General features: G+C 39.6%; 1 protein-coding gene across 1 annotated transcript in view; it reads left to right on the forward strand.

Moving 5' to 3' along the window:
* Window positions 1-15,866, forward strand: part of mctp1a (multiple C2 domains, transmembrane 1a) — a 505,516-nt gene that overhangs the window by 422,758 nt on the left and 66,892 nt on the right. The window contains exon 15 of the mRNA XM_080189110.1: window positions 5,525-5,584. Coding sequence (XP_080045236.1) covers window positions 5,525-5,584 — 60 coding nt within the window. The remainder of the gene's footprint in view (window positions 1-5,524; window positions 5,585-15,866) is intronic.

A 15,866-nucleotide genomic window follows, 5' to 3' on the forward strand; every position in this document is an offset into this window, starting at 1 on the left:
ATCTGTGCTAGTGTGTTTCACACACAAATACTTCCAAGAGCCTTGGTGTTGCAGCTTCCTGCAGTTTTTCTCCATTTTAATAATACTATTTTATTCTCCTTTCCAAAATGAACAGCTTCACATTTTCCCACATTATATTCCATTTGCGAACTTCTTGCCACTTAGCTAACTTATCAATATCTCTTTCTAAATTGTGTGTTTAAACCCTGTTTCCTGCCCATTAGCCAATTCTCTATCCATGCCAATATACCACCTCCAGCATCATAGACTCTTATGACTTAACTTTTTGCAAGGTACCTTGTCGAACACTTTCTGGAAGTCCAAATACAACACGTCTACTGGTTTCCCTCTATACACACTGGTTGTGACCCCTTCAAAAAATTCCAATAAATTATGGTCAGACACTATTTCCTTTTCATGAAGCCATGCTGCCTCTGCTTGATTAGATTATGACGTTTTAAAAGTACTGCTATTTTTTCCTTAATTATTGATTCCAACATTTTTCCGACAATAGATGTTAGGCTAATTGGCCGATTTTACCTACTTCTTGCCTCCCTTTTAAAAGTAAAGTTGATTTATTAGTCACAAACAGGCTTACATTAACACTGCAATGAAGTTACCGTGAAAATCCCCAATCGTCACACTCCGGCACCTATTCAGGTACACTGAGGGAGAATTTAGCACCTAACCAGCACATCTTTCAGACTGTGGGAGGAAACTGGAGCACCCAGAGAAAACCCACACAGACAAAGGCAAATATGCAAACTTCACACAGACAATGATCCCAGCCAGGAATCGATCCCAGGCCCCTGGTGCTGTGAGGCATCAGTGCTAACCACTGTGCCACATGCCACCTAGGGATGTCACATTGGCAGTTTTCCAATCCTTCAGTCCTTCTCCAGGATCCAGGAATGTTTGGAAAATTATATCTACTATCTCTATAGCTACTTTTTTTTTAGCATCTTAGGATGCAAGTCATCAGGGCCAGTGGATCTATCTGCCGAGAGCCCCATTAGTTTTTCTAATTCATTCAGCAGGACTTCCAGGGAGGCTTCCCTGAATCTGGGGGTCAGGGATCCTTGGGATTGATGGGCTAGTTAGGTAATTAACAATGGTGTAAGATATCCAAATCATAAGAGAATGGAGTCTCCATGATATGTGGAATGTTTTTGTGTTTGTGTCAATTTGCACCAACTGAGGTTTCCCATCATAGACAAATATTCCAGCCATGATATCATTCAAATACTTGTGATTGGAAATTAGTCAGGGACATCAAAAAAATCTTCCACAGATTTAGACATTCAGGGATTGAGATAACAATAGTGATCTCTGCCTTTAAATAAACAACACTAAATAATGAGTAATATTTGAAGATGAATTGTGATTGATTTGTCACACACATTGCAATTGAACTATTTTTAGACAGTAGTGATTCTAATATTTCTGTTATTCCCCAGTCTATTACCTGTCAGTACATCAGTAGGAAAGCACAATCAACATTTCTATCATTACCTCATTTCATTGACTGGTTTAAGGTGTAAATAGTTATATGGTGGTATAGGATTTTTCAAGAGATTTCCAGTGTTGGTTTTACATCATATGTAAATAAGTGCAGATTGCAAGTATTGAACTATTCAATGCTGCAAAAGTGCACATTTTGCTTTGCAAGCAAAGGATTAGCCTTGCTTTGGGTTGTGAGAAAGGTTTACAAATTGCATTGTAAACCCAGATAATGTGTCTTTCATTCTCTTTTAATAAAATATGTTCCACCACCTGCTGCCAGCATTTTTTTTGTGCAATTAAATTGGTGTTACTGATATTACTTTAAGTTAGTTAAACAGCTATTTTACTGGAAGCTTAAGTTATACAGAAGTGTATAAGTTTGTGTAATGATGAAACAAAGTGCAATTTAAGTGCCACTGTAACAAAAATTAAGAAATGGACATCAGCAGCTTTCTACCCTGTATTCACTAGATTGACAAACAATTCTGTACCATCATCTGGAAATGTACAAAAAAAATTATGTTGAACCCAAAATAGGCAGGTGCATTATGATGTCACAACTATAAGTGGAAAGCAACAATCAAAATATATCGCACCTTTTATTTCCTAGAAATGGTGGCCACAATCAATGCCTGGATGTCCCTAGTGTTCAACATAGCTAAGGGATTTGAGTTAAACATTTAGAATTTTAATAGAGGGATGATTCCTTTCAGGAAGCTAGCCTCCAGAAAATGTTGCAGCATTTTGTAGTTTTTATTCGTAATGCCCTCTTTTCCTGGGTCCACATATCCTGCAGCAGGGTGTCACAGCAAATCGCCTATTAGTGCCTGCCAGAAACATTCATTGTGCCTGACTTGAGGATTGTGACAGACTAGGGCACATCCACAGTGAAGTGGATGATTTGCCTGCCCCCAGATGCATCCTCAGAAGTCAGTTACCAGTAATTGTGAAATGTGTTCCCCACTCAGCTAAAGAGATGCATCAACATCATGGATGTGCCTTGACCCCATGGGAAAAATATGGGTCAGGGATATCGCTCATCACTGAATGATTTTCTTTTCTGTCCACTGCTCAGTGTTTTAGGAGTTTAATCTTCTACTTTAAATTTGTTTCCAATTTTCTTATTTTTGTAAGAATTTTCCTTCCTTTGCTGAATGACTTTAGACCACTGACCACTGAGACCAGAGACAGGCACTGGATTGCAACATCTCTCCCATTGCCACTCTTGAATTAAGTATCATGACCTACAAGCGGCAGAACAGATTAATCTCAGTTTCTAATTTTCCCTCAAGGGAAGCATTTCCGTTTCCCCAACTGACTGTCTCAGCTGAGACAGAATTATACCATGCAGAAGTGGAGGATATCGTGAGTATGAACTGATATTGCTCCTCTGTGACATTGGATATTTGAGAGTTGATATCCTGTACATTTGCCTTACCTTTTTCTAAGAAATCTCAATGAAAGACCAAGTACTTTAGACCTGGTCACCACCAGGGTTGAAAATAGGAGAGAAGAAAACATGAATTAAACAAGAAATAGGTGATAACTGACACCAAGTTCTTATCTGAAGTCAATAGAAGTGACGACCTTGACAAAATTGTTTAGTAATAATGGATAGATTACCTTAGATGCAGTTTCCTCCAATTTATTGGTACAATTGGGTCACCGAATAGATTATCTTACTGCTAATGGAACGTTCCAACAAAGAGAAAATACAAAGTTACATGGCCCAGCTCACACAGCACAAACAAAAGACATATGTGATCACTCATTTTAGATTTGCACCATAGCTTTAATAAGGAGACTTGTTGATAGGGTTTGTGCTACAACAACTGTAGCATTTGTTGTAGTTTAGCTTTGTACATCAGTTTGCATTTCACTAGGGTGTTTTTAAGCAATCTATCCAGGGATTGAACATGCCAATAAAACCTTTAAGGAGGTAACCCTTCTTTAATATTTTCTTAAAATGCAACAAAATATGATTTGTCATAGACAGGACCTAAGAGGAGGAATGGTCAGGGAGAAGAGTCATTCACTTTTCTCTCTCATCATGTATTGTGTTCTTTTTTCAATGTAAATATGACAATTATACACAGGATTGATCAAACAATAATATGGGTTCTTTATCTGAAGGTAAGACTATATAGAAATAGATTTAATTAGGAAGTGAAGTATAGCAAATCTAATCACTTGTTCAGTTGCTTGCAAACTGATTTGCATATTAAGGACTAATACATAATATTCTGTGTCAGTGGTAGTTATGACTGACGTACTTTAAGATATCACTCCCTTAAAGGTACATGTCATCATTTCATAACACACGTATCTCCCAGCAGCCAGTTTCAGAGTAGACTTGGTGATAGATTTTTCCCTTTCTCTTGAATCGTCTCTCCTTAGATAGCAAGTAGAGGACATAAGTGGCCATTCAGTCCAACTGATCCACACCAATACCACTCTCCTCCAAAACCTCATCATTTAATCCTATAAGTGTAATCTTCTAATCCTTTCTTCCTGCATTTATTTAAATGAATCTATGCAGTTCGCTTTAACTATTCTTTGTGGTAGGGTAGGAAATTCTATATTCTAACTACATTGTAGATGTTACGTGGACTGCGGTGAGTTAAGAAGGTGGATCAACAAGGACAAGTAAAGATGTGCAATAAATGCTGGCCTTGTCAGAAATGCCAGCATCATATGATTGAATAAAAACGTCTAAGCATTTTGAGTAAAGATCTTTCTCCAGAATTCCCTATTAGCATTATTAGTGTTTAACTTATATTTACGACCTTTCATTTTGGTCTCCATGACAAGTAGAAACATCTACCATATCTTATTTATATCAGGTAACATCTCAGCCTTCTCTTCCCTGGAGAAAAGAGCCCCAAACTGTTCCAATTTTTCTGCTAGTTATAACCTCTCAGTTTTGACATCACCATTGTAATTTTTTTGACCCTTCCTGGTATGATTCCATGGCTCCCATGTTTTTGATTTAGATGCAACAAACTTTGATTTGCTTGGCTCCAAAGCAGTGCTTTGCTTATATTTGTATTCTATATTTCGTATCCAGTTTTTTCTGTATGTGGAAGATTTAACTGTTACTATTGTTTATTGCATGTTCATTATTAATTCTGACCCCAGGTCATATCTTTATTTGAAGGCACAGTGTTTTTGCTTGTTGTATATCTATTTTGATTCTGTCACTGTGGATAAAACCCTATACCAGCAATAATGCTGACCGATCATGAGTTAGATGAAATCACTGTATCTTTAAATCTGTGTCTGTGCATTCAGAAACCTTTCTTTTGTACTCTCCCAATGTGACTGTGTGAGTATTCTCCCAGTTGTGGTGGGTTTCATTCCCACACATCTAGCAGAATTGTCAGTCTTGGTTCAGTTGTCGCATTTTCACCATTGTGTCAGAATATGGTGAATTTGGGTTCCATTCCAGCCACATGAGCATATAGGCCAGGAGTTTCCACACCCCTGCTTCCAATTAAATACAGCAGACATTCTCTTATGTGTATAAACAAGGTTCCTGCCACCCTTCCAGTAAAGTTACAGGAGTAGAATGAGAGCAGCTTAAAGAAAATTATCAGCCTAATACAGATTGACACTTCACTTCAGGAGCGAGAGTGCTGCAATTTGAAGTCACTGTCTTTCAGGTGCAGTGTTAAACTGCAATCCCATCTGCCCTCTGAGGTGGATGTCAAAAACCTTTAGGTGCAAATCAAAAGAAAACAAAGGATTTCCGGTGTCCTCGTCACAATTTATACCTTAACCAACCTCACTACAACAGATTATCTGGTTATTTATTGTCTTGTCATTTGGAGAAACTTGCTGTATGCAAATTGGCTTCCAAGTGTCCTTACATTATAACAAGGTCCCTGAAGAGGAGTTTAAATTTACATCTATTTCTAGTGCTATTTTTAAAGCATAACCTGAATATTATCCCAGCAACTTAACTTTACATTTCCCTTTCATTGCTGATGACTGCTGCACTTTTTCTCTTTTCTCACAACAGCAAGAGTTAGAAGAGAGTTTAATAGCATACGAGGAGGATGAAGAGGACAAAACTGACAAGGTAATTATCTTTGGAACACTTCTGCTTTCCCTCAGGTATGGAAGATTGTTGTTTTTAGTCCTGATGGAGTCCTGCAGACTGCAAAGTTGAAGAGTTTGAGTACAGATAATTGGATAGAGCTGTTTATCATCCTAACAACAGTTAGTGTGTACAATATGAAGGGGAAAAGTGAGCAATAAATCCTTTTCTCTGGCCCATGACTGGGTCAAACATATTTTTCATGTGTGTGAAAGTGGGTGTTTGCTTGTGTGTGCATGCACATAAGGAAGTAAGACTAATACGGCGTGTCTTTGTAAAGACAAAGACAGTGATTGACTTTTGAAGGACAAAATTGAGTTTTAGAAATAGTGTGGCAACTTCTAGGTGGCAAGAATTTTAAATCACAATGCATCTGAGAAATTGAAGTAAGTTCTAAGCTTTCAAAAATGAAAAGCAGTCAGCAGCCACATGAATGAAGCACTAAATATAAGGCTTTTCAAATTGGCAATCATTGGAATTTCTATTCCAGTCCCAGCATTGTTTTCCTTTTCACATGTGATGCTTGATATTTATGTTAATTTATGTGAAATCCATTTTACTGTAGATTTTGACACAGATTTTATTGCACGTAGAAGGTCACAATTGCTTAATCATAATAATGGCATATAATAGGAAAAATATAATTGAAGAATATGCTGTGTTCATGACGAAATAAGCTGAGCTTTATTAAATCTCAGTCCAAAAACACATAGTGCACTCTTATTCTTAGAATGATATTACTAAATTACAGCAACCAATAATGAAAGTGACAAAAATACATGTAGAATTATGGATAAATGGTGTTGAGCTTGCAGTCAAACTTGGAATCATTGCTTTGTAATCCTCCAACATGAAGCTTCAATCATTTTGCAGGTCATACAAGTACCTGAGACGTTTATTTCCTAGCACATACTGTTAGCATTTTTATTTTTACCTATATAGTTAATATTTATATAATGTGCTTATCCATACAATGCAGTGTGATTTTTAGATGTCTCACTTTTTACTGGCAGGAATTTGTATTCAAAAATGTATTTGTTTGTCCTTGTGTTCCTGAGAAATGCAAAGAATATTTTGGAAGTGTATGTTATGGATACTGCACTATTTTCTGGCAGGACAGTCACATGTTCCAGCAGTTTGAATAATTTGTAATGTCTGATTATAAAGTAATTCATAGTATAAGAATCTATAAAAGTACTGGTGACTGTTTCCATGGGTGCATAAGCTTACACACCAAAGCAAACAACGGGGAGAAATTGTTCCAGTTCCTTGATCAAAAGTGAGAATTGGGGTGATTTTTACGATTGATCTTCTATATCAATCATCTACCTTTTACCTTCAATCATTGCGCCTGGCACCATATTGGCAGCTAGTAATTCTCAAGTGTCAGACCACTCATCTAAAACATCCTTATGCCATTTGAATGTACAAATCAGGGGGCCTAAAGATTATTTTAACACAGTGGCATACTCTACTCCGTTGTCCTGGGTTTACCACAGCCTAACTGGCAATCCAAGACCTGAAGTTTGTTTCTTTTTTATTACTTACATTAATGTGGAGCCAGGAGGATCAGGAGTGCAGGGTACAGAGCAATATAGCAAGCCGCGTTGCGCACCTACCCACTTCCAGTTTGTCTTCCTCCTCCAACCCAGGCACTCTGTCATTCCAATACCCAGCAAGGTTCGACTATAGTCCATATCTGAAGCAGACAAAGTTTGGCAGAATTTTGGTTGACAAGGTTGTCAAGGTTTATTGGAGGCAGGCAGGTGTGTGGAGTTAAGGCCAAGATCAGACTAGCCATAATCTTAGTAAATAGTGGAGCATGAGGTGCTAAATGGTTTACTCCTGCTCCCATTTCCTAAGTTCCAGGTCCCCATCTAGCAAGCTACATCCAGATACCTAATTAATATAGTTAAGCTACAAAGATCATCTACATTATTCTTTCACCTAAAAGCTGTTGGGGGTCTAGAACCTGCTGCCTGAAAGAGTGAAAGAAGCAGAAACCATCATTGAATTTCAAAAGTATTTGAGATGCCATCGCTTCCGGGCCAAGAGCTGGAAAGTGGAATTAGGCTTTAAGAACATAAGAAATAAGAACATAAGAAATAGGAGCAGGAGTAGGCCATCTAGCCCTTCGAGCCTGCCCCGCCATTCAATAAGATCATGGCTGATCTGTCGTGGCTCAGTTCCACTTTCCCGCCCTCTCCCCATAACCCTTAATCCCCTCTCTTATCAAGAACCCATCAACCCGCTTCTTAAAAATATTTAGCGAGGCAGCCTCCACCACTTCAACGGGCAGAGAATTCCAGAGATTCACCACCCTTTGAGTGAAGAAGTTCCTCCTCAACTCCGTTCTAAACCGCCTCCCCTTTATCTTGAGGCTGTGCCCCCTAGTCCTACTGTCTTTTTTGAGCGGGAAGAGTCTCTCCGCCTCTATCCTATCCATCCCATTCATCATCTTATACGTCTCAATGAGATCTCCCCTCATCTCTCAACTGGTACACATAATGGGCCCAAAGGTCTCCTTCTATGACATATAGACAGAATTTTATGCAAAAAGGCTACTATAAAACTCACTCCTGGCTCCACAATGCGGCACTGCAGCCAATTAATTCTCTGAGAAGATTAATTGGCTTAAAATGGGTTGAAGTCCCAGCTCTGGGAACTGCCGGCCAATCTAATTGACTAGCAGTTCTCTGGCCACAGCAGCACCAAAGGAGGCAGTGGCCACTTCTGGAAATGCATCCAGCTCCCAAAGGACAGCCAGAAATTGGATGACTAATAGGTTGGGAATGATTAGGGGGTGGTGGCTCTCTACGGGTCCAGGATAGAAGGGCCTGGGGAGGGAATGTAAGGGCAGGCAGGCACAGGCAAAGGGGAGGAGGGCAAAAATCAGCCAGACAAACATTGGGGAAGCCTCCAATCAGATAAGGGGGCCTGTGAGGTAGACAATAGATGTAATGCAGGTTGCATGACATTTGGTCATTGACATGATTTCTGCATGTAACGAATGCTGGATTAGTATTAATTGGCTGTCCATAGTACTGTTAATCAATACTTGCTAACACTACTTAAAGCTATCCTTGCTTAAGGAGGTGGTACTGGAAATCTTGTGTGAGCTGAATCTAGCCTCCAAAAGACAGAACAGTTAAACACAGGAGCTTGCGACATCCAAGTGTTCTGACACTGCATTGGAAGTCTTGTTCAGAAAGAGAGATGTCATGTACCTACAGGGAGATAGGGGCCTTCCAGACACAGGCAGTGGGAGCTGTTAACTATGAAGGTTACTCTTTGGAGTCTGGCCCTGAAGACCAGGATGCAGTTTCACAAGAAGTTTACTGGCCTCTTGGGAAAGGTCAGTAAATGCAACTTCGAATGCCATAACTATGCCACTAATCAACCATTGGTCAAAGCATCACACTCATTTTCACTCCTGTATCAGCCATCTACATCAATCAGTATTCGTATCTAATATGTATCTGCTTTACCTTGGCCTCACACACACAGCACTGTTGCAAGCCTCAGACATCTAAACCTCATCACAGCTTGTCGGGGCTACTGTTAAACGATTACAGTCACATCACCCAAATATATTGCACAATATTCACTTAACCACCTCCCTTTTTCTTGCAGGCCAATGTGGCACACATAACTAGAGTTAACAGGAACCAACCAGAGATGGGACAGTATTCCAGCATGCCCAAATACCCTCACCCACGGAGGAGGCAATGCTGGCCAATACCTTGAAGGTCATTGATGAGGCCAGTGGCGAATGGAATATGATAACATCATCATACTTCTTTCTCTTTCTCACACTCGACTTCATGCACAATGTCTTCTGACTGACAAGTTACAAATTGTATAAGCAGTGACACTTACATTCCCCACTACTCTCACCTAAATCCTAGCTGTGTCAATTTTTTCATTCAAATTCCCAAGGTGTGCAGCCTGGCCATTCAGCAGAGAAACACAGAATGGAAAATGAAGGCAAAGACATAATATCACTTGATTTAGTTAAAATTAAATTTTAATTCTTGGCTCCTCTCCCAATCTGTGTCTCTATTTTCAGCCTTCTACACTGTTCCGATGAAGCTCAAAAGAAGTTCAAGGAAGGCAACCACATCTTTCAATGAGGCAATTTACAATCATCCAAACACACCATTGAGTTCAACAGTTTCAGGTCATAACCTCTGTCCCCATTTCTTCAGGCTGCAGCTGTTAACAATGATGCTGTTATTCCTATTTATACCTCCTCCAGGCACATCTTTTAATTTTTTACTTGTTCCATTACTATCTTCTTTTAACATGCACATTCATTCCTTCTGTGAATTAATCAGGCCTGCCTTCCAACCTGTATAAACCTTTCATGTGTTCTTCGTAGTTTCCACCTCCTCCAACTTTCTCTGTCTCTGTAGTGTTTAAAACCTGTTTCATCATTCCTATCTTTTTCCAGTTCTAACTAAAGGTTATCAACCTGAAAAATTAACTCTGGTTCTTTCTCCATGGATGCTGCCTGACCTAATGAGTATTTCCAACATTTTCCTTCATTATTAACACCATAAGAAGAGTTTAGTGTGCAGTGCTGTCCCGGAGAATAATGAGGGCACCTATGTTTGCTCTGTACTGCATTGCATTTTAGGGATTATTTGGAAGCAGGGGAGCAGAAAATCAGATATAGCACTGCAATGCCAATTCTTCAACCCTTCAAGCAAAGATTCCTGCTCAAAGTATGAGATTGTGAACTTCTCTGTATTGTAGTGTTAAAGGAATGCTGTAATCCATTTGAAGGGTTCAGATATCATAAATTACAAAACGCAAATAGTTTGCAACAGTTTGCAGTTGTGATTACTTCACTGTCACTGGTTTAAAATCCTGGAACTCCTTTCCTAACAGCGTTATGGGTGTACTTAAAATATATCGACTGCAGCGGTTCAAGAAGGCACCACCTACTCAAGGGCAATTAGGGATGTGCAAAAAATGCTGGCCTCGCCAGCAACACCCAGATGCCATGAATGAAAAGAAATTCTGAAAAATGTATTAAGTTATTCCTTTGCAATTACCGCAGAACGTATCATCTTTAATAACATACACTCTGAATTTCACGGGTTATCTTAACTTAATTTTAGGTCCTTTAGTGAGAGGAACATTCTGTGTTGAAGCTGACAGAGAGTAATGCTCCATAATATTGTTGTACAAGGATATTCATTGGAAAAACATTTATCATAGTAGATGATCAAGAAATAATTTGCAGTTCATTACTGGGAAGTAAAATAAAAATTTAATGTTGCATTATGGAATACTTACAATGCAAGTATCCAAAAGACAAACATTAGTCAACCTGTTGCTGTTAGTACAGATGAAAAGTCCATTACTGTGCAGTGTACTTTTTATTCACAATACTGTCCAAAGTATCTTTTTATTCACAGTACTGCCCAATGTACCTTATTATTCACAGTACTGTCCAGTATGACACTGCCAGGTTAGCATTGCCAGGATGCAAAGAGACAAGGCCAGGGCACAGCCATAGCATGTCCCCCACCATCTAGGGGCTGCACTGGCCTCCACACCCTTGGTGTGATCATTTCGACTACTGGAGAGTAGTAGTGATTCCTGACAGCAGGACATTACACTGGTCGGTGGATCATACGTCAAACCTGCAACATAAGGCATTATGTCATTTAGGTATATTTAAATTATTTAAATTGGTGATCATCAGGTTCATGCCCTCACAGGGCATGACCTAATTACATGGCCAGCAGGGACAGGGAAGATCCTCAAATCCCATTATGGCACTCTCTTGTGTTTCCCACCATAACGGGAATTGCGCCTGTAGCAAAGGGCCAGAAAATCCCGAGCAAGATATTTGTTTAGTTTTTCTGCATTTCCTTATTCCTCTTTATAAATTCTCCTGTCTCTGGCTTTCGTGAACCCCCATTTTTTCTTTGCTACTCATTTCCTTTTTACATACCTCTTGAAGCTTCTATAGTCTACTTTTACATTTCTCACCAATTTACTTTCCTATTCCATTTTCTCTTTCCTCATCAATTTCTTGGTCCTTTTCTGCTGAATTCTAAAGTGCTTCCAGTTCTCAGGTTTACTGCTTTTTAAAGCTACTTTATAAGCGTCTTTCTTTGATCATACACAACCTTTAACTTTTCATGTTAGCTATGGTTAGATCACCTCTCTTATTGGACTTTGGTGTATCAATTATTTGTTGTATTAATTCTTAAAAGGCTAGCCATAGCCTGTGTGTCATCCTTCCTTTCAAAGCAGTTCTCCAATGTGCCAAAACCAATTTCCTCCTCATATATTTGTAGTTGCTTTGCTGAGATTTAAGATGCCAGTTTCCAATTGAACTCCATCACTTACAAACTTTATGGCGTGCAACATCCAACCTCCAGGGCAGTGAATCTGGAGTGTACTCCAAAGATGCATGGGGTGCCTCACCTGCCCATCCCCAGAGGTTCCAACGTGAGGATTGCATGGCATTTGCCCAGGAAGTTCAAACTTTCAGCGGGCAATTGCCATGCACTGGAACCATCCAAGAATCTAATTTAAATCACAAACTTTAGATGCTTCCAACTGTCTAATAATAACGCTTAGCCAGAAAACATTAGATAAATTAAAAACACCTGTAGCATCTGGGTAATTATCCTACAGACCACCCAACTACCCCACAACACCCCACTACAACTCTTCATGGGAGCACTCCATCTTACACAGAATCCATTCCACCCCCCCAATTCAGCACTGAATAACAACCCAGGCCCCCACCCAGATCAGCTGCACCCCATGGCTGCACATCCTCCTGGACCAAACAACCCCTGCCCACCAACTGCACACTCCACAGGACTGCCCAATCCCATTCCTGACTGCAAACACTCATACACCCTACACACTTTCACAGACCGACCAAACTTCCATGAGTGCACACCAACCACTATTGTACAAGACTGACCCCTGCACACTTCCAAAATGGCATAGCTGCCAGACTACCACCTCCACCCCACACAATCCCCCCTCCTCCCAACTCAATTCCTGCCACTTACATTACAAACTTACCTTCTCCTTAGCTTGAAAGTGGCTGGACACTTAAACCTACATGAGATATTTAGTGCCTTAAAAAAAGGGTCACAGCCTCCTTGCATCTGACTCTGTAACTCTCAATAGAGGACATCAGGGCCTGACTGCTCTCCACAATTCTTTTCTGGCTTGAGTCAGAAGGTCTAGCAAGGAAGGATTCAAAGGACTTTAAGATAAGAAACTAAGATCAGAACAACAATCCTGATACTATGAAGGAGTAAAGGCCCATTGTAAAATTTTCTATGGTCACTCTTCCCAAAGGCTCTTTTGCACTGAAGTTATTAATTAGTTTTTTCTCGTTGCATAATACAGCTTCTAAAATTGGTCATCCCCAAGTTGATTCCTCGACATGTTGTTCTAGAAAACCATCTCATATACATTCCAGGATTTTGTCCTCTACAACTTTAGTGCTAATTGGGTTTATCCAGTCTATATGTAGTTTGAAATCCTTCACGATTACTGTATCACTCTTGTTATGTACACCTTTAATTTCCTGATTTATACCATGCCCATTATTACCACTACTGTTCGGTGGTCTATAAACAACTCCCATCAATGTTTGCTGCCACTTGTTGTTTCTTAGCTGGACCTAAACTAATTCTACATCTTGATCTTCCGATGTAAGATTCCTTCAGACTTATGTAGTGATCTCAACCTTTATTAATAGTGCTATCCCACTGCCTTTTACTTTTTACCTATCCTTCTGAAATGTTGAATACTCTTGAACATTCAATTCCCAACCTTAGTCACCTTGCAACCATATTTCCAGAATGACAATTATAGCAAACTCATTCAGTTCTATTGTGCTCTCAATTTATTTACCTTGTTGAAAATGCTGCATGCAAAATTTTGGTCCAAAGTAGGCAATTCCACCTAAAGAGCACAGCACCATCCTCATTCATAGTTGGGATTTTCTGATACTGCTGAAAGTGGGTAGAGTTATGGCTGAAACATCTAATTCTCCTTTCTCACATGCAGTGGGATAGATACAGGTGAGATCAGAGAATCCCATCTCAAAAGTCCAAAGGTTATGCTAAAACTGTATAAAACATTAGTTTGGTCCCAACTGCAGTTCTGCATCTGGTTCTGGGCACTATACTATGAAGCTTTGGACACAATGTAGATGATATTTACTAGAATGAATCAGGATGAGTGATTTCAGTTATATGGCTTCTAGAGAATCTGGGGCACTTTTCCTTCAAGTAGAGGAAACCGAGAGGAGGTCTGACTGAGATATTTATAACAATGGTGAATTTAGGCAGAGGGGATAAAAAGAAACCATTTCAGTAGCTGAAAGGTTGAGAACCAAAGAGCATAGATTTAAGGCGAATGTCAAAAACATCAAAGTGACTGAAGAGAAAACCTTTTTACACGATGAATGGTTAGGATTTGGATGCACTGTTGGATATAAAGTGTGGACACAGAATCTACAAAAGTCCACAAAAGGAGTTGCATAGATATTTAAAGGAGAACAAATTACGAGGATATGGGAAAAGAGTGGGAATGTAATATTAACTGGATTATTCTTTAAATGATCTGGCATGGGCATTATGCATTGAATGGCTTCTTTCTACACTGCATTTTTATATGATTCAATGAAATTGAAGCTAAAAAGAAAACTTGCTTGTGAAACACATACATTATTACATATGATCATTCACAGGTATGTTTGGGAGAAAGGTGGTCAATTTGTAATGTCATGAATGCCCATGACTGCTGAAGTGTTTCACAACAGGAAGAGAACAGTCTTGCCTGGCGATTGTCAAGCGATATTCATTCATCTGTTGTCACAGTGTCATGGTTCAATCCTGGAATGCTACAGCAGGGGCTGGGAGGATCGTCAACAAGTAGATCTTCCAGATTCAGTGTTCTGGAAGACATCCAATCTCCAGTCTTAGACTGTTCCCGTTTGCTCAGGAGGTTCATTTTCTGGAGACCCACCTTCTTTCCTCAATAATAGGGCAACGATATAGGTACATTTTCAATGTGGTGCCGGGATATAATGGCAAACTACACACCATCAGGCCTATCCCGCCACAGAATATGGCACAAAAGTCCCAATTTCATAATTACTGAGATCAATGTCTGAAGATTTAGCATGCTTTCCTGCTGTCCTCCACCAAGAAAACATTCCACCTTTCCGGCCCACAGTACTTAATCTCAGGGTGAGAGAATTCCACCCCTACTCTCATTAATGGTGACCATGAAACTTTCATTGATTCTAATAAAACAACTGGTTAATTAATATCTTTTAGGGAAGAGATTCTGCCATCCTTAACTGGTTAGGCCTCCATGTGACCCAGATCCATAACAATGTAAATCTCTTAACTGCCCTCTGATAAGTTCTAACAATTCATTCAGTTCAAGGGTAGTTAGGAATTGGCAACAAATGCTGGCCTTGCCAATGACACCCACATCACACAAAAGAATAAAGTATGTCCCCTCTGGAATTATAACTGAAAGACATTTACAGCTAATCAAGACCCCTGCAACCCCAGCAACCATTGCAAAACACTCCCGCCACATCTGACAAACTCACCGATGCTAATCTGAACTTTGCTGCCCATGGAAGACTCCTGCAACCTCGTCAACCATTGCAAATCACTCCTGCTCTGCCTGACAACCTAACCAATGCTAATCTGAACTTTGCTGCCCATGGAAGGCACCTGCAAGCCCACCAACCACTGCAAAGCTAGCCCCCAACTGCCTAATGGTTTCACCGACACTAATTTGAACATTCAAATGTGTGATGTTGATATACAGTTTCCCTACATTTTGACTTTTTTTCACTTCTCTAATACTTTATAATAATACTCTAATACTTCTGTAATACTTAACACCTGGTACTCCAAAATCACATACCTCTAGAAGTGCCCCTTGCCATATTTTCTGTTTCCTTTCAACATGGTGAAATACTGAGTTTCACTCCATGCCATTTTCTTAAAGGGTTAGCTGAGATGGGAAAGTCATCTTGCAAAGGAAATTGCAGACATGAAGCAGCATCATAACACTCAGCAGCACAATATAGTTTATTAGTTCCACCATTATGCCAAAAGCAAATTGTAGTTAAGGGAAACAAAGTTGACCTATTCTGGAGCTCTGATTCACACTGAATTTAATTCCACAACATAACATGCAGACAAGTGGCAACCTGCTTCTTTACCCTACTTCCTCATAGTAG

Source organism: Carcharhinus amblyrhynchos, chromosome 5 (assembly GCF_965287045.1).
Source record: "Carcharhinus amblyrhynchos chromosome 5, sCarAmb.v2.hapA, whole genome shotgun sequence".
NCBI classification, from domain to species: Eukaryota; Metazoa; Chordata; class Chondrichthyes; order Carcharhiniformes; family Carcharhinidae; genus Carcharhinus; species Carcharhinus amblyrhynchos.